We start from the raw sequence: 20037 nt of genomic DNA, 5'->3' as shown, positions 1-20037 counted from the left end.
TGTTACCTGACTTTTATCTCCATGGAGCTGCTTGGGCTACTCACTCGAACATTTATAAGAATTTTTCAACATGGGCAACACATCTTTTCTCCTAGCTCCATTTGAGAAGTCGTTATGTTGGAAATGAAATAACAAATCAGCTGGAAGCAGACAAACAGCATGTGAAATTTCAGTCCAAATGCTTAAAGTTTGGCAAACTTTATTTTCCTCTCCTCTATCATAAGCGTCCTTCTTTATCTCGTCTCTTAACTAAACAGGCCCAGATTTTTCAGTCCGCAGATGGCAGCCTCCCCCATTTTCACAGCCTGTCTCAGAAATCCCCTTTCTATCTGCTCTATCCTTTATAGAGACTGAGTGACCAAAACTGAGCACATGTCCAGAGCAGGGTATTCTCCATCCCATTCCTTAGGCATCCGAATTTGTCTTTGTTTTGGCCACTGCTGTGAATGAGCCAGTGTTTCCTTTAAGCTGCTATCGATGACTCCCAGGTCTTTCCCCTGATGTGTGTTCTAGCTGGGATGTTTCCCTCAGGTACATGTTTTTTTTTAATCCACGCTCATGTTTCCTGCTGGTGTCTATTAAGGTTTCCAACAACAGAACATGTAGGAATTATTGTCACATAGCGCACCATAAAATATGGAATTGGCATTAGTAGGGTCATTTTTTCATAATTCATTTATCTGAATAATGAACATGTCATTTTTCTGTGTGTGAAGAGAGGACAATCTGCTTCACCCATGAGAACAGCCTCCAGTAGTACATGTAATGTCTCATATTAACATTGTCTCTCAATCCAGGAATTTGCACTGCGACCATCATGCTAGACCCTGGGCACATACAGTAAGTCTGGGGAATGTACGGTACATGCAGGAGACACCGTTCTGCCTCAGAGTTGGACACCTTCCCCTACTCCATGTCAGATTCCAACACAACCGACTTCACCAACCCCTCTACCTTCATCCTGCTGGGCATTCCTGGGCTGGAGGTGTCCCATATCTGGCTCTCCATCCCCTTCTGTGCAATGTACACCATAGCCATTTTGGGGAACTTCACCATCCTGTTCATTGTGAAGAGGGAGACGAGCCTCCATGGGCCCATGTACTATTTCCTCTGCATGCTGGCCGTCACTGACCTGGTCCTGTCCACGTCCATCCTGCCTAAAACGCTGAGCATCTTCTGGTTCAATTCCAGAGAGATCGATTTCAGTGCCTGCCTCACCCAGATGTACTTTATTCACTGCTTTTCAGCGATTGAGTCTGGGATCTTCGTGGCCATGGGTTTGGATCGCTACGTGGCCATCTGTGATCCCCTGAGACATTCCACCATCCTGACAAACCATGTGGTGGCCAAGATTGGCCTGGCCGTGGTGCTGCGCAGTGGCATGCTCGCACTACCCTATCCCTTCCTAGCAAGAAGGTGGCCATATTGTACAACCAACATTATCCCCCAATCGTATTGCGAGCACATAGCCGTGGTGAAGCTGGCTTGCACCGACATCCGCATCAGTAGTTACTATGGTCTCTTTGTGGTATTCTCTGTGATTGGACTGGATGTGGTTTTTATTGCCGTGTCCTATACCCAGATCCTCAGGGCCATCTTTAACCTCCCCACAAAGGATGCCCGGCTCAAGACTTTTGGGACCTTTAGCTCCCACCTCTTTGTCATCTTAGCCTTTTACATCCCAGCTCTGTTCTCTTTCCTCACGCACCGATTTGGCCACAGTGTGCCCCTGCATTTCCACGTTCTCATGGCCAACATGTACCTCCTGGTGCCCCCCATGCTAAACCCCATCATCTATGGGGTGAGGACCAAACAGATCCGGGACAGGCTGCTCCAGTTTTTTACTCATAAAGGGACCTAAAAGTTTTCTCCTTGTGCTCAGGCTTTCAGGCCGAGCTCCTTGCACAGCTGGCTGGTGATGTGGTGCTGGGCCCTCTTCTCTAAATCACTCACTGAGCAGTCAAAAGGACATTAAATCCTTTCCTGATCTCACTGTGCTGTGTCAGCGTGACAAACTGGGGAATTGGTCTATGTACAATTCATTGGGTTTTCACCTTTCTAATTGCTGGTAACTGCATCCCCCAAACCCCTCCCCTCACTCCACCTCTTCAGCCAAGGCTGTGCCCCTGCTCTGCCTCTTCTGCCCAAGATCCCACCCCATCAGTTGCTTCTCTCCTCCCCTCCCCCGTCACTCACTGGATCATTTCCACCTCACTCCCCCCATCCTCAGCTGCAAGGAAGACATTTCAGATTTTTTTAGGGTGCATCCACCTTGACTATGATTCCAGGGACTTCTTGGGCTCTTGAAAACTCTTGGGTTTTGGCAGATAACTTAGCAATTAGCTGACAGGAGCACTGCATCTAATTCCTATATAAAAGAAAGAAAGAGAAATAAGTATTAGACCCACTCAGATCTTATACTAAAGTGTTTTGACATCTTGTGGCAAGTCACTTAAAGAATGGTGGTTAGGTTTAAAAATTTAAAGTATATTCTTACTTTGTTACTAACTCTACAGAGAGAGAGAGAAAGAGAGAGAGAGACTCTATCAGGACTCCTGGGTTCTATCTCAGTTCTAGGAGGGGAGGGGAGTCTATTAGATTATGGCAGGCAACAGAGACATCTGGGGTCTGTATAAGAACATCAGAATGGCTATACTGGGTCAGACCAATGGTCCATCTAGCCAAGTATACTGTCTTCCAACAGTGGCCAATGCCAAGTTCTTCAGAGGGAACGAACAGAACAGGGTAATCATCAAGTGATTCATGCCCTGTCACCCACTCCCAGTTTCTGGCAAGCAGCAGCTTGGGACACCATCTCTCCCCATCCTGGCTATTAGCCATTGGTGGATCTATCCTCCATGATCTAATCTGGTCATTATCAGGGTTCTTCCCTCACTCTGAACTTTGGGGTACAGATGTAGGATCCCACATGAAAGACCCCCTAAGCTTATATTCTACCATCTTAGGTTAAAAGTTCCTCAAGGCACAAATTACTTCCCTTGTCCTTGGACGGTATTGCTGCCACCACCAACTGATTTACACAAAAATTCAGGGAAGCGTCACTTGGAATCCCTATATCCCCAAAATATCCCCCCAAGTCACTTCACCCCATTTCCTGGGGAGGCTTGGAATAATATACCAACCAGTTGCCTAATCAATGTGAGAACAGAACAGACCGTTTGTCCTCAGGACACCGAAATTAATCAGGTTCTTTATTTATAAAGAAAAAAATAAAAGAATCACACCTGCAAAATCAGGATTTCTGGTAACTTTGCAGGGTAATAAAAAGATTTAAAACACAGAGTATTCTGTTCTGGACTCAGCTTCATAGCTACAAAAAACAGGAATAAAACTACATCTGTAGCATAGGAAAATTCACAAGCCAAAACAAAAGATAACCTAACGCATTTCCTTGCCCTACTCACAGTTTCTGTGGTTTCAGATGGATTATTCCTGGTATATTTTCATGAGCTATTGTACCTGTTTGTCTTCTCCCTCCTTCCGGAGAGGAAACAACAAAAGAGAACAACAAACAAATCCTTCACCCCTCCCATATTTGAAAGTATCTTCTTTCTTCATTGGTCCCTCTGGTCAGGTACCAACTAGGTTATTTGAACTGTTTAACAGTACAGGTAAGGCAATCCAGTACAGCTGCCAAGGAAGGATTTTATGCTACTGCATACATAAAAGTTGCTACCCTTCCCCTATATTCATGACAGTAATCATCAAGTGATTAATTCCCTGTCACCCACTCCCAGTTTCTGGCAAACAGCGGTGAGGGACACTATCTCTGCCCATCCTGGCTATTAGCTATTGGTGGACCTATCCTCCATGAACTTATCTAGTTCTCTTTTGAACCCTGTTATAGTCTTGGCCTTTGCAACATCCCCTGGCAAAAAATTCCACGGGTTGATTGTGAAGAAATACTTTCTTTGTTTTAAATCTGCTTCTTATTAATTTCCTTGTGTGACCCCTAGTTATGTGTTTTGTAAAGGAGTAAATAACATTTCCTTATTTGATTTTTCAACACCAGTCTTGATTTTATAAACCTATACCATATCACCGTTAGCCGACTGTTTTCAAAGCTGAAAAGTACCAGTCTTATGTTGCCCTTCTTTGTACCTTTTCCAAATCCAGTACATCTTTTTGAGATGGGGTGACCAAACCTGCATGCAGTATTCAATATGTTGGCCTACCATAGATTTATATAGAGGCAATATTATATTTCTGTATATATTTTCTCCTAGTTATTCCCAAATTCTGTTAGCTTTTTTGACTGCTGTTGCACATTGAGTGGATGTTTTCAGAGAACTATCCACAATGTCTCCAAGATCTCTTTCTTGATGGGTAACACTATTTTTGACTCCATCATTTTGACAAGCCTTTTGTTATCTTAATTACCCTGCCTCTGTTTATAAACAAAGGCAGAGGCTCGGAGCCCCACAGAACTCATCACATACCACAGTCAAGCTGTGTTGCAGTTAAGAGCTACATCTGGGGCTAGGGTGTGCACTGTGAGCAGACCTCAGGTATGAAACTCAGGGTAGGCTAGAGCCCACCTGACTTCTCTACATGGTGCCCCTGCCCAGCTGGGCTCCCTCTGCTCTGGGGGTGGGATGGGAGCTGCTTCATCATGTCAAGGACCCTTCCTGCAAAAAGGAGATGGCTCTAGATCATCAGGGACTGGCACGGGTTAATGACCTGGTGCCTCCCCCAACCCTGCAGTAACTGGACACTGCCAGATCCCCTTTTCGACCAGACTTTCCAGTTGAGAACTGGGTACCTGGCCACCTTAAATGTCACTCAGACACAGAAGCCAAAAACCAGACTGTCGGGGTAAAAGTGTGTTGGGTGGAAACCTTATTAACTCACGTTTGATTTTATGAGCCATCTGTATCCTTATGTCTTTGGGCCTTTACTATACTTGTTCCTCACATGGTTGTGGTCAGAGGCAGGTGGCTGAGGGGAAGGCATCTGTCTATAAATAGGTTGGTCATTAAAGGCTATCAGCATCTAATGAGATCTCACTGGGAGAGAAGATGGGAGTAACTGTAGTCTACATAAAATCCAGTTTTCTCCAGCTTCTCTACAGAGGGGTGGGCATGGAAGGAATGGAACTTCCTAAGAAGAGGGAACAGAGAAGAGGTGTTGGTTCAGCCCTTTAAAAACACAGCGACTGGATGAGCCAGAAAAAACTGGGCCAGGAGAGAGGCACAAGGGCGGGAGGGGGACTCTTTGGTTGCAGGGCTATGGCTGCAGCAGAGAGACAGAATCCAGCTGGAGGAGAAGGCATGTGTGATAAATGAAGGGGGAGAGCTCCCTTATGGATACGCAGCCAGCCAGTTAGCTGTAAAATCCCTCTTGGTGTCTGTTCAATGCTTGCTTCACCTCTAAAGGGTTAGCAAGCCCACAGGTAAAAGAAAAGTAGTTGGCACCTGACCAAAAGAGCCCATGGGAAGGTAGAACTTTTTAAAATCGGGGGAAAAAACTTTCCCTTTGTCTGTTGTTCTCTGGGTTGCAGGAGCATGGAACAGCAATGCTATAAGCAGAAATGCTGTATAAGGTTTGAACCAGGTATGAAAAAGTACTTTCCATACCTAGAAGAAATAGTTTGGTTAGGGAATGTTTAGTTAGACGCTATCAGATTTATTTTCTAACGTGTCTCTAAGGGGTGAACCTGGGTCAATCATCTTTCAAGTATCTTAACACTTTCTGGCCATGTGTCACAGAATCCCTTTGCAAGGCCTGGGTCTGTTTGCTTTAATGATCCTGTGCCCCAAAAGAGAGAAACTGGAAACAGAGTGCACCCAAGGGGGAGCTCTGGGAAGGGTCTGCTGAACCAATTGGAGAGTCTGGGGGAACTGAGACGAAACTGGTCTCAGGGCCTAGTCTCTTGGTGTGCAGCTCTCTGCTTGCAGTGAGAGTGGGCCTAGAAACTCAGAGCCAGAGGCAGGGCCTGAACGTTGCTCTGACTCAAAAGCACATGGGTCCAGTGTGTGGGACTCAAACACAGCTGTGTGGTGTCTGTCCACCCACGGGAGATTGAGCAAGACTGTGACAGCAAACATGGACCTGCTACACAGATGTTGAAGGACTGTGTGTGGAAGGGGAGTGGGGCTGGGCGGGGAGGTGTCCACAAGATGTTCTCCTCACCCAGATGTGGCTCCTCTGCCCTCGGTGTTTCCCGGAGTACTCTGGTTCTCAGACTGATTCAGCCGGGCTCCCCTGAAGGAAATGCTTCCTGAACCAGGCAGTGCCGGTTTGGGGTCAGGAAGAGGATTTGTTTCTCCCTTGGAAAGTGCTCCCCAGAATGGCAGAGGCAGGGAGCCCCTGTTCTAGTGGGTTTCATCCCATCACGCTCTCTCTCTCTCTCTCTCTCTCTCTCTCTCTCTCTTTCTCTCTCTCATCCTTTCCATGCATTTAGGTCCATATCTCCCTTTTCTTTGTAACTCACCTCCCCACACACACACACACACGGCTCCCTATCTCTGTCACCTCTAATTTGCATCCCACTCTAGGTGCCAGTTACAAATGCTCTAAGGGCTGTTATTCCATCAACTTCAGTGGAAATTGCAGGTGTAGCACTGTGAATCACTGCATCTGAGAGCTGATCTGGCAGGGCAAGAAGCTGTGCACATTAGTCTGGTTATTAATCCAGATAAAACTAAGTTCTTTGCCATTACCGTCAAGCAGCCTGCAGCTAAAAACTGCACCCAGCTCAGCATTAACCTGTCTGGGGGGACTGATGGACAAGTGGCAGCTTAAGAGACAGGGCTGAAGGCTGCTCGAAAGATGTGGGCGCTCGTAGAGGAGCAGCTCCTACCCTGCTCTCTTCTGCAGCCTTTGTGGGGATGTCATGGCAGCAAACTTGCTACAAAGCTGCAGATCTACAGAACAATGGGTTCCCCAGCTCCCATGGATGGAAGAGAAATGTGGGGGCTGAGGAAGGCTGAGGAACTCTGGGCTGACGTTTTCAATGCTCAGAATCTCCAGCGCCTGCTCCATATCAGGTGGTAGCACAAGGTCAGGAGTGAGGATATTTTGAACCCAGCAACAGCCCCCATCAGCACTGTGTCAGTTTTTGCAGCTTTTTTGATAGGGACACATTACTAGCATGAAAGACCAGCAGATTCTGAAGTTGGCATACCTAGGAATGCCACTACATGGCCAGCGATCACACGGTAGTCAAAAGCTTCAGTGGCACGACAAGACTGACAGGGATGGACATAAACCAAATATACAACCAGACCTCCTTAAACACCTTCCCAGAGATTGATCTGACATCGCTTGGGTTGTAAGGGGGCTACGTTCCTTTGGATTTGCCATGAAAATGTTTATGATTTCTGATGGGACAAATGGCTCCTCAGATACTGTAGCAAACTGTCTTTTGAACCAGCAATGTGTTTGATGCTGAGTTCTGACAAACAGAAAGTGCAGGTGACACTCGCTGAAAAAGGAAAGGGGGGGGACATTTTGAGAGGATCATGTATTGTGTGTGAGATGGATAGTGCGGAAAACACTCTTTCATTTTCCTCTACTCTGAACCTCAACATGCTTTCCTCCTGTCGTACAGACCAGAATGTAGTATTTTTCAGGACATGGATGTATGCCTTATATAAAAATACAACTACTAGATCAGAGAGATCTAGTTCGATAGATATATTGCTGTGACATGCTGTAACCCAAAGCAGAACCTTTCCACCCCCATATTTACTACAGTTATATAGTTGCAACAAATCTTGTATAAAATATATCATGTGAGATGTCTAAGGAAAAGTTATAGTTTGATGAATATGATTATTTTATCTGTATGAATGTCTCATGTTTGTATCGAAAGTATCAATTGTTGACTATAAATGTGCATTTCAAATGTGTTTGCTCCTGTGTTAAGTCCCACAAGGTAGTTTACTTCCAGTCTAGACAGCACATTGTGAATGGACTATTCAACTGGATGGCCCATCAGTGAACACAATGGGCCATGGAAGAAACTTATCCCCACCTGATGGACTTTCCTGTGGACGTTCTAGCCAGAATATTGGTAATGGCCCCCGCTGTGACTCATGGAAGCTTGCAAGGGCATGTGACAAGCGCATGTGACACTGGACTCCATCTTGTGCCTGTATTTTCCACTAATTGTGCTGCAGGCTTTGTTTGGGACAATGAAGTTTCCCCCATATGGCAGAAGCTATAAAAGGGAGATGTGACATCACCAGTTGGTCTCACTGCAACCCACAGCTGAACATCTGAAAACTCAGCTAGAGGAAAAGGGCTATGACTGGGGAGGTGGTCCCAGGTTGGAAAGGAGAAATTCCACTGTGTGTATGGAGGATTAGTGAACTGTTTGTACTATGAGGGTGAGACACTGCTTGATGAAAATATCTTCTAGTTTACAGAACTCAGATTCTGATTTTGCCTTATTTGTTAGGTAATCTACTTTGATCTGTACAGTTATTACTTATAATCACTTAAAATTTATCTTTCTGAAGTTAATAAAGCTGGTTTAATTTGTTTTGCCTAAACCAGTCTGTTGTTTGAAGTATAAAGGAAAATCTATTCAAGAACCAGGGCTGGTGCATTCTCCTAGTCTGGGAAGTTGGGGAGAATTGACTGGAGTCTCTCTATTGTTGTTTCATGAGTGGCTGGCGAAAGCATTCATGTAACTTAGCTAGGTGTGTCCCTGCCTGTGAATGTTTGTGTGAATGCAGGGCCTGGAGGGGTTTGTAACTTTTCACTTTATCACAGTGTGAGAGGGGGCCCAGACTGGTATGCCAGATGGCTCAGCTGTACCCCAGTTCCAGGTTGCACCCCAGGGAAGTTGGTCATAGTGGCGCAGTGATCAGGATGAAGTGCACAGCTTGTTGTTCTGAGTGAGATTTGCACTTCAGACACTGGTGCAGAGATTTTTCAGTGAGACTTTAAGTGTAGTAGCTGGAGATCAGTCAAAGAGGTTACCAATTAATTTGCTTTTTTCAGGAAAGGGAAACAGGGACAGAAAAGCAGCAAAATAAGTGAAAACAGCAAAACAATTGTGAAGTTGGAGCTATTCAGATTGCAGACAGCAGATAAAGAAAAAGAACATATGAATATTGTGGAGCTAAAGCAGGCAGAAGCCTGCCAGAGAGGAGGCTGAACACAGGAGGGCTATGGAACTAACACAACAAGAAACTGAGGAGAGAGAGGGAGAGTGGAAACACCAATTGGACTTGCTGGAAAAGCAGAACCAGAAACTTCGCACTCCACTGATTCCCACCTCTTCAAAAATCCAAAATTGGGAACAGTTGGATTGTGCATACAATGAGGCAGGTGATATTGCTGAATCCTTCACTACCTTTGAGAGGCTGTGTGTGATTCATAAGATTCCTGATAACAAGAAGATGCCCACATTAGTAAAAATTAACTGGTAAAGCACTGCGTATATTCAATAAAATGGCAATTGAGAATGCTTTAGATTATTGTAAATTCAACTAAATGTTTTTGAAATAATTTCAGATTACCCCTAAAAGATATAGAGTGAAATTGAGGAATCCTAACAGGGGTGCTGGCATGAGGAATGTGGAATATTTAAACAAAATGAAAGATTTGATGGGGAAGTGGGTAAGGGGCAAAGGTGTTAGAAGCTTTGAAGGAATGTTTGATCTTGTTACTCAGGAGCGTTTATTACACATATATAAAGATGATGTAAAACTGTGTCTTTGGACAAAAATATGAAACCTGTGGATGGGATGGGTTCTCTAGCTGATGATTTTGAGCAGACACAAGCGTCTGTTGTGAATAAACCACAGTCAGAAGGGTTTACACTTAGTGGGAAGCAGGTTCTGTTTTATCCCATTCCTCTAAACCCCGTCCCAAATCTCCTGTAGAAGCAAAAGAGCCCAGGAGGTGCTATCAGTGTAATTCCACTGACCACATGAGGAATCAATGCCCAGTGCTGGGAGGAAGCAGACAGCAGGTAGCCCATGGGAATGCTGCGACCCTGAGCCCAGAAACCTCTCAGACACCTGTCACTTATCATACTCGGCTGTAAAATTAGCCACTGCACAACTAGACATGAAGCACATCAAGGCTGTCAGCAACTGTGGCAGGGAACACCTTCAGTGGGAAAATACAGGCAGAAATTTCTGCAAAAAGAAGAACAGGAGTACTTGTGGCACCTTAGAGACTAACAAATTTATTAGAGCATAAGCTTTCGTGGACTACAGCCCACTTCTTCGGATATGCATCCGAAGAAGTGGGCTGTAGTCCATGAAAGCTTATGCTCTAATAAATTTGTTAGTCTCTAAGGTGCCACAAGTACTCCTGTTCTTCTTTTTGCGGATACAGACTAACACGGCTGTTACTCTGAAGCAGAAATTTCTGTGGTTAGAAGGAGCATAGTGCAAGAAGGTGACACACTGCCAGGACAGATGGCAGAGCTTTTATTAGTAGGAGGTCACAAAACCCATGTACATATGGCTAAAGTTCACATGGAACCCAAGGATTTGGAAGCTGTATTATCAGTAGATGATAACCCTATTGATCTGCTAATTGGTTATGATTTATTCCATGTAGCTTGGGCCGTTAAAGTATCCGCCTCCAGGAAGAAGGAGAATTTGCTGGGACCAGAGGGAAAGTCCCAGGAACTGCTGAAGGAATGAGAGAGACTCTCCTTGATTCCTCTGCAGCCGGGAGAAGCTGCATGCTTCCTGGGATGGGGATGGTTGAGACCAACTCCTGCCCTGCAGCTGAAGGCAGCGTCTCCTCAGGGAGGGAGGAGAGTGCATTGCCTGTCAGGGAGAAAAATGTCCAGGTTGCAGCTAAACAAGGGACAAACCCAATGCTAGGGGGCATAGGAGGATGTTTCCCAGAGGGGAACACAGAGAGGGATGATAAAATTGTGGAAACCACTGAGGAGATGGGTGAGAGTCCTTTAATATTGCAGCAGGAGGCAACACCACCTCAGGAATCTCAGAGGGTGTAGTGCCTGTCAGTGAGACAACTGTCCAAGCTGTTAGCTGTGAGCCCCTCATGGCTGGGCAGGGGAGAGATCCCACTCTAGAGAGCATAGCAGTATGTATCTGGGGAGCAGGGCCAGAGGAGGTAACTGGGGGAGGAATGGTGGGAGTACAGGAATGTCTCCTCACTGATCAAATGGGGGAGGATGCCCAGAACAGAATGGATGATTCAGCATCTGTGTACCCAAGCACCCAACCTCTGGCTTACACTGTGAGTTGGAACTGTGTAACTCACCTCCTGGAGGGAAACAGTCACACAACTGACCTCTCAGTGATAGAGCGGGGGATGATGGAGGGTACCCCAATGCAGGTCCCAATTTTGCAGGACTTTGTTTCTGACGAGCTTCTGAAAACTAACTCAGTCTCTTTAGGACAGAATGTAGATCCTACTGAGGAGACAGTTGTTTGTGAAAATGCTAATGCCCCAACAGAGAGAGGGGAGGAGGAAATTCCATGGGCTGGTAAGACACAGAAAGCAGCTGTGTAAGGGTTGCTGAGAAAGTAAACATTTCTTAGTCCAGAAAGCACAGATCACAACTCTCCAGGAAAGGGGGGTGGGAAAGGTCCCAGTGCTTAGAGTAGGGATTGCAGGGAACGACCGAGGGTGAGGGTGTAGATTTTTCACATGGGCATAACCCTGGGGTTGGGAAGGAGCTCCACAGAGGGCTAGCCAACATGCAAAGTCCCCTTATATCCTTACCTCACCTGACCGTGGAATACCAAGAACCCAAAGATGTCATTAGACTAAGATCCCTACTGAACGGGACACTGAGGGGAAAGAAAAAACAGTAAATAAACACATGTTAAGATTCAGGAAGGAGTTGAAAGACACAAAAGGTATTGAACAAACCAAACTGTCTGATCAAAAGGCGTGGTATAGTAACAATTCTTCAAAATTCATACTTGGGATACAACTTTTAGTGTTGTTGTGAAATCTCATTATGAAAAGTTTCTAGCTAATGGTTATTCTTATAACAAAGAATTTGGTACTGATGCTAAATCCTATGAAAAGTGTAATATGCATGGTTTGGGGAAAGTTTTTGACATAATAGGAGTAGTAAACAAAAAGCCTTATGGGGATACTGCTTCTCAGCTAACAACTGTAAACAGGCTCAAAGCTTGTCACAGCAGGGAAACCATAATAAACCTGGTCTTCTGTGTGGAAGAGGACACACCTCATGGCCTTGGTGAATATCTGTATTGAGTTATCACCATTTGGAAAAACACAATGGTTAACCATGCTGCACAGACACAAAACGATGTTTTCTATGGGGGCGGGATAGCTCAGTGGTTTGAGCATTGGCCTGCTAAACCTAGGGTTGTGAGTTCAATCCTTGAGGGGGCCACTTAGGGATCTGGGGCAAAATCAGTACTTGGTCCTGCCTAGTGAAGGCAGGGGGCTGGACTTGATGACCTTTCAAGGTTCCTTCTGGAGCTAGGATATCTCCATTAATTTAAATTTAAAATTTAGTGATGCAGAGAAGGCACACTTCCTGACTTTTGAGATCACTAGGCTGCTCCACAAACTGTTAAAAGGTACACAGACCTTTGCAATGAGACCTGTGGGTAACACTACAATGTTTGCAAAACTTGGGAGTTGTATGGTCAAAAGCTAAAGGGGGCTTTGGCACACTGCCTCCGCAGTAATCAGTGTCTAATACTAAGGGGGGAGGTGTGACATTCTGTGCCCCCCAGCTGCACTCTGGTACCCCCATATTTACCAAGGTGATATGATTATGATGTCTTTTATCTAAGGTATGTCACGTTAGGTTTCAATGGAAAAGTTATGATTTGCTGAATAGGTTTACCCTATTTGTGTGCATGTATCATTTTTGTACCTAAAGTTATGAATATTGATGAAGTACCAGTATTTGAAGTGTGATAACTCCAGGGTAACATTCACAATATAGTTTACATCCAGTCTAGCCAGCACATTGTGGATGTACCATTCAGGGTAATGGCCCATTAAAAATCACAATAGGTCTTAGAAGAAGTTTATCTGCACCTGTGACTTTCCTCTGAATACTCTAGCCAGGATATGGGTAATGGCAAGGGCATGTGACCAGCTCATGTGACACTGGACTCCATTTTATGCTGTACTTTCCCACTAATTGTGCTGGGGGCTTTTCCTTTACAAAATGAAGTTCCCTCCACATGGTCTCACTCCCTCCACAACTCAACATGTGGAAGCAACTTAGGAACAAGGACTGAACTGAGACTGTGGTCCCAGGCTGAAGGGGTATGGAAGACTGGTGGGATGTTTGTACCATCTGGGTGAGACACGGATTGATTACAATTTTGTTTAGTGTATAGAACATACATTGTAATATTGTTTATTTCTGAGGTAACGAACCTTGATCAGTACGCTCTTACTTATAGTCACTTAAAATCTATTCCTAAAACAGAGTGTTGTTTGAAATGCAAAAGGGAAATCTCCTCAGGAAATGGAGTTGGTGCATTGTCCTCTCTACATTGAGAGAGGGGCAGACTGGGTAATAAACTTACACTGGTCAGACTTTTCAGAAGGGCAAGACAGTACAGCTCTGGGGTCAGAGCCTGGGGAGCTGGGAGGAACTGGCTGGACCTTTCTCTTGTTGGTTCATGGGTGGCTAGTGAAAGCTTTCATGAAACTGCAGCTGGGTGTGTCCCTGTCTGTGTATGATTGTGTAAGTGCAACACCTGGAGAGGATAGCGGTTTCCCATAACCCCACAGTGTGAGAGGGAGCCCAGATTAGTAAGCCAGAGGGCTCAGCGGTATCCCAGTTCCAGGTTACACCCCTCAGAATTCCATCACACCCACCCAACGAACAAGTCCTCCTAGACAATGAGTCCATTTCCCAGTTGTCATGCGCTCATTTACTGAAGGAGAGGTTGTTGTTACAGTAGGTGAGTCAGGACTCATGAGTTCTCTCTGTCATTCTCTGTGGGACCTTCACCAAGTGACGCCTCCCTTTGCCTGAGTTTACCTATCTGTAAAATGGGGATATGTTCATAGGGACTTTACCTAGCTAGGTGTTTTCAGGATCCATCAATGAAAGGTGCAGCACCGTATGATGATAGTTCTTGATGAGAATTACTGATCTTTGATGTCTTAGCGACAGCCCCGTGTGCCTGCAGAAAGTGCTCATGTCTCCCCTCTGTCATCTGTCTGCAGATCTGTCTGTTTACTATCTACCTACACATCGTGGGCATTTACAGGGTATCAGACTCTACGGAGGCCAAGTTGTTATCCCCCATTTTCTTCCTAATCAACTATAATATTTTTAATATACACAAATACACAGAGCAGCCAATTGCTCTCTGACTCCGAGGAGAGCCCCACAGTTTTCATCTCCCTTTGGAAAGGTCCCTTAATTACTTTTTACTCCTAAAGCTGGACAAAACCCAAAGAAGTGCAGACATGGAAAGAGAGTCACTGGCTAGAGTGTCTCCGGTCTCCAGCCTGTTTACATCCAGATGCCGCTTCGCCCATAGAGGCTGAACGAACCCCACTGGGATTGCACAGAGCTCTATTATAAATGCTGCACACCCTGCGTTTGGGTTCGGCTTGGGATGTTGATGCAGATGCTGGGGTGAGAGAGGTGTGGGACACGGCTACCTGACGGGGATTCACAGGAAAGAGACTTCTATCTCAGGATTCCCAGGTACCCATCTCTTGCTGAGGAGCTCACCTGCTCGACAAACCCGGTGTAAAATGGGCGTAATGGGATAGAGAATAGGTCTGTTTTCCTTTCTGCTCTGCACAGCCATTAAACAACCCAGGGTCCTTGCCACAGGGGTGAGTTTGCTCCTTTATCACTGTCCAAAATCCCATTCCTTTCTGTGAACACCCACCTGCCCCTGCCAATAGCCTCAAGCCCTGAGGAGGCTGCATTTTAGAGGCACAGTGGATCCTTAATAATGAAAAGTGTTAGTAGATGTACAATACAAGGCCAAATTTGGAAGCTATGCCCTGTATTTTGCTCAGGTCCCACTGAGGAAAAATTCTCCGTGGAGTAAGAACTGAGTAAAGAACTCAGGAGCCAGATGTGTGTTAATGCCGAGAAACTGTCACCTCCTCCTCTTGCATTTCAGGGCTCTGGCTCTTAACGCGGGGGGTCAGGGAGGAGTTACCTTAATTTTATCTGCTGGAAAGCATGGAGGTGATAGAGCTCCTCACTGGAATAACTATAAGAATTTTTCAATATGGGCAAGACATTGTCTCTTCTAGCTTCATTTGAGACGTTGGCTGAACTGTTATGCCTGAAATTTTCAAAACACAATTCAGCCAGAAGCAGACACCCAGCTTTGCTAATTTAAGTCCACATGGTTAAAGTTTGGCAAACATATAAACAACTGAAAATGAGGTCTCCTAATTGATGGTGTCAGACAGATTTAACTAAGGGTGCCCCCAGAACCACCTACAATGGCCGATCCATTTGTGAATCCTATTCAGCTAAGCTGTTTGCTCCAATAATGTCAGTGGCAAGGAGTACAACAGGCCAAATATGAAGCATTTTGACAATTTTCTTTTCTCAGTGTTATATGGTCAGATTTTCAATGTAATTGAATGTTCCCTTGTTTGTGGGTTGTGAAACAGAGTAAATACAAATGCCGGATCTACTTTCTTTGCTGATAGATTCATATGATTTAAGGTCAGAAGGAACCATTTTATCATCCAGCCTGACATCCTGTATAACACAGGCCATTCAATTTTACCCAGCTACCCCTGATTCGAGCTTCATAACTTATGTGTGACTAAGACCTGTTCCACTCTAGGATTTTACATTATAGAATCATAGAGCTATGGGGTTAGAAAGGAATGCAAGCGTCAGCTAGACTGATCCCCTGCCCAGATGCAGGATGTGTTGTATCTAAACCAGCCCAGAAAATTGGGTGTCCTGCCACCTTTGGCTTCCACAGCCTCTCAAGGCATCTGGTCCATTCTCCTCCTGTTACAGTTAGGAAGTTTTTTCTCAGATATAATCTAAATCTGCTATGCTGGAGTTTGAACCCACTGCCTGTTGTCCTGTGCTCTGCTGCAAGGGAGAATAACTTTCCTCCATCTTTCTTATCGCAGCCTTTCAAGTATCTGAAGATCGCTCCCATCTCCCCCTCAATCTCCTCTTTTTCAAACAGAACACATATGGTTGCTTCGGCCCTTGCTCATATGGCTTGCCTTCTATCCCTTTCATCATCGTTGTCACTTGCCAATCTGCCAATCTTTGGGTCATCTGTAAATTTAACTGCAGTGATTCTGCATTTGCTTTGAGATCATTGATGAATATACTGAACTGCTTTCTGAGATCTATCAATTAGCCAGTTTTTAGTCCACTTTACATGTGCTATACTGATATTGTATAGTGTGCATTTTTTTATCTTATTTTTTTCCTCTACTAAAAGAAATGCCTCACAGAAATCAAGCTCTATTGCATCTCCTTGGTTCCCTTGATCAGTTAAAAGGGTACTCTCATTTAAGGATGAAATTGGGTTGATTTGACAAGACGTGTTTTCCATAAACCACGTTGTTGACCGGCATTAATTATAATCTTACGACTTTTTTATTTTAACTAATCCTAGACCAGCTTTTCCATTCTTTCTTCATTTTGTAAAATCTTTTTCTTTTTAAACTTTCCCTTTTTTTACAGAATACTTTACATTTAACACAGAACTGCCCTGTTTCCCCACTCCACCCTTTTTTCCCCCCTGTTGTCTCTCCAGCTGCCTCACTGTTTACTTCTGGTTCCGAGTGAGATGTGCACTTGATCAGTCAGTTCACAACTCTGGTGATTGAAGGTCTAAGATTCAATTGTAGATGCTGTTTATCACCATGTTTGATTGTTAATGGACTGGAAACTATTTCATCACTACTTGTGATATGAGTACCTTATACTGCTTCTTTCCAAATGCAGAACTCAACTATTTCTTGACCACGTCTCCCTTTTCTGCAACATTAACAAACTTTGTTTCTCCCTCAAAGAGTTGGCCTAAACCTTTTCTAGGATTTCTTTTTTTCTTAATATACTTTAATAACCTCCTTTTTGTGATCCTTAAACCTGCGAAGCATGGATTTTTCCAAGATGTTTTTAGCATCCCTTATCAATTTTCATACATTCCAATTTGTATTTTTTTCTCTCTCTATTTTCCCTTTTCCCCATTTGTTATATATTGCTTCCCATCCTGTCCCTCCCCAATTGCTTTATCAGTAAACCGGGTTTTTGTCCAAAGTTGTCTACTTTCTGGATAGTGGAATAGTGGCCTTTTGTCAATCTAATACACTCTTCTTCAAGAACTTCCAATTTTCATTCTCATTTTTTCTCTTCAATTTTTTCCTCCCAATCAGTTTATTGCTATTTTGCATCTCCTTTGGGAATATTAGCCCTTTTGAAACACGAAGTGTCTATAGATGTTACTAGTTGGGAACTGTTCTGTGTTTGTCCATTTGAATGTAATCAGTTCTTTCTTCATTTTGCTCTCCTCTATCATATGATCCCTTCTTTGCCTTTTCTCTAAACTAAACAGTCCCAGGCTTTTCAGTCTGTCCGCATATGGCAGCCTCCCCCTTTCTCATAGCCTGTCTCAGAAATCCCCTTTCTATCTACTATATCCTTCATAGAGACTGAGTGTCCACAACTGAGCACGTGTCCAGAGCAGGTTATTCTTCACCCCATTGCTTAGGCATACGGACATTGTCTTTGTTTTCACCATGGCTGTGAATGAGTAACTGTTTTCATGGAGCTCCTATCAATGACTCCCAGGTCTTTTCCCTGAGTTTGGTTCTAGTTGGGTTTGTTTGGGGGTTTGTTTGTTGGGTTTTCTTTCTAGTTGGGTTTTTTTCTAGTTTTTTCCCCTCTGGTTCATGTTTTGTCAAAGCTTTGTTTCTTTTCCACTGTTAGATTTTGAACAATAGGGTGAATGGGGAACTCCCTGCAGAATGGACTCTCTAGCCTGGGTTTCATTGTATTAAGGAACAATGATGAATAGCCAGTATCCACACTCGCATTTCCCACTGCTGCCTATTAAGGTTTCCCATACCAAGATATGTAGGAATTCTTAATGTACGGAACACCATAAAATATGGAATTGGCATTAGTATGGTCAGTTGTTCATAATTTATTTCTCTGAATAGTGAAAATATCATTTTTCTATGTGTGAAGAGTGAAAAATCTGCTTCACCCTTGAGAACAGCTTCCAGTAGTGCTTGTAGTGTAGCATATTAACATTGTCTCTCCATACAGGTATTTATGCTGCAACCATCACCCTAGAGCCTGGGCACATACAGGAAGTCAGGGGAACATACGGTACATGCAGGAGACACTGTTCTGCCTCAGAGTTGGACACCGTCTCCCCTACTCCATGTCATATTCCAACACAACCGACTTCACCAACCCCTCCACCTTCATTCTGCTGGGCATTCCTGGCCTGGAGGCGGCCCATGTGTGGCTCTCCATCCCCTTCTGCACCATGTACGTCGCAGCCGTCTTGGGGAACTTCACCATCCTGTTCATCGTGAAGAGGGAGCCGAGGCTCCATGCCCCCATGTACTATTTCATCTGCATGCTGGCCATCACCGACCTGGTCCTGTCTACATCTATGCTGCCCAAAATGCTGAGCATCTTCTGGTTCAATTCCAGGGAGATCGATTTCAGTGCCTGCCTCACCCAGATGTACTTCATTCACTGCTTCTCAGTGATGGAGTCTGGGATCCTTGTGGCCATGGCTTTTGATCGATACATTGCCATCTGTGATCCCCTGAAACATTCCACCACCCTGGCAAACCCCATGGTGGCTAAGATTGGACTGGCCGTGGTGCTGCGCAGTGCCATGCTCATATTGCCCTATCCCCTCCTGACGAGGCAATGGCCATATTGCAAAAGCAACATCATCCCCGACACGCACTGCATGCACATAGCCGTGGTGAAGCTGGCTTGTGCTGATACCCGCATCAGTAGTTACTACGGCCTCTTTGTGCTATTCTGTGTGAAGGGTCTGGATATGTTTTTTGTTGCATTGTCCTATACCCAGATCCTCAGGGCAATCTTCCGCCTCCCCACAAAGGATGCCCGGCTCAAGACTTTTGGGACCTGCAGCTCCCATCTCTTTTCCATCTTAGCCTTTTTCATCCCAGCTCTCTTCTCCTCCCTCACGTACCGGTTTGGCCAGAATGTGCCCCTGCATTTCCGTGTTCTCATTGGCAACGTGAACCTCCTGGTGCCCCCCATGCTAAACCCCATCACCTACGGGGTGAGGACCAAACAGATTCGGGACAGGCTGCACCAGCTCTTTAGTCATAAAGACATCTGAATTTTTCTCCTGGTGCTCTAGCTGTCAGACCGACCTGCATTCAGAGCTGGCTGGTGAGATGGTGCTGGGCCCTATTCCCTGAATCACTTACTAGACAGTCAAAGTGACATTGAATCCTTTCCTGGCCTTACTGTGCTGTGTCAACGTGACAGACTAGCTTTTATTTCCCTTTTGTTCCTCTTTGCTGGGGGCCTGTAGCAGGTAGGATCCCTGCAATGAGTATTGGCTGGGAGCCCTTTTCCCTGAGCCTGGCCTTGGGGGTAGGGCAAGGGGTCAGCTTTGAAGCTAGGGTAATAACAGCTGAAAGAGGCTCAAGAAAAAAACCCTCCAATAGTTGGGAAGGCAGGATGCTGGACAGAGGCTGGCGTGGCGTTGGTAGCTCATAGGGAGGGAGATAAACGGCACACCTACAATTAGTCACCTATTTACACACGTACACAGCACCTTATTTGGAACTACAGGGCACCCATTGCCCAGGGGCTGAACCTGAACTGTGAAGTTGAGTCTAACATACGCTCTGCATGGTGGTTTTGATCTCTACATGTAGAAGCTCTTTATCCTCGCTGGAAGGCAGCGTTCTATCCATGACATGAACAGACTTAGCTACACAGAGGTGATTTACTCAAAGCCACACAATGAGTCGATGCCAGATATGAGAATAGGAGATGGGAGTCCTGCCCTCCCGCCCCCAGCAGCACCACTGCTCTGGCCATGAACTGGCATTGCTCCTCTGGGTTGTATTAGATGCAATGAATTTATTTGT

The 20037-nt window shown here is 45.0% G+C and overlaps 2 protein-coding genes across 2 annotated transcripts; both read left to right on the top strand.

Annotated features, from left to right (window-relative positions):
• The first annotated feature begins 913 nt into the window (after positions 1-913).
• Positions 914-1861, top strand: LOC128833149 (olfactory receptor 52R1-like). The gene has a single exon (XM_054021117.1). It carries the CDS (start codon positions 914-916, stop codon positions 1859-1861), a length of 948 nt encoding a protein of 315 aa, XP_053877092.1.
• A 16414-nt stretch (positions 1862-18275) lies between these two features.
• Positions 18276-19274, top strand: LOC128833141 (olfactory receptor 52R1-like). Its single transcript, XM_054021104.1, has one exon. The coding sequence runs from the start codon at positions 18276-18278 to the stop codon at positions 19272-19274; it is 999 nt and encodes a 332-aa protein (XP_053877079.1).
• The last annotated feature ends 763 nt before the right edge of the window (positions 19275-20037 follow it).

The sequence above is a fragment of the Malaclemys terrapin genome, chromosome 1 (assembly GCF_027887155.1).
Source record: "Malaclemys terrapin pileata isolate rMalTer1 chromosome 1, rMalTer1.hap1, whole genome shotgun sequence".
NCBI classification, from domain to species: Eukaryota; Metazoa; Chordata; order Testudines; family Emydidae; genus Malaclemys; species Malaclemys terrapin.
The sequence above is the reverse complement of the archived record's forward strand: the minus strand, read 5'-3'. Positions and strand labels throughout refer to the sequence as shown.

Coding starts and splice junctions, on each gene's coding strand:
- LOC128833149 (XM_054021117.1), top strand. CDS start 914: ATGTCAGATTCCAACACAACCGACTTCACCAACCCCTCTACCTTCATC.
- LOC128833141 (XM_054021104.1), top strand. CDS start 18,276: ATGCAGGAGACACTGTTCTGCCTCAGAGTTGGACACCGTCTCCCCTAC.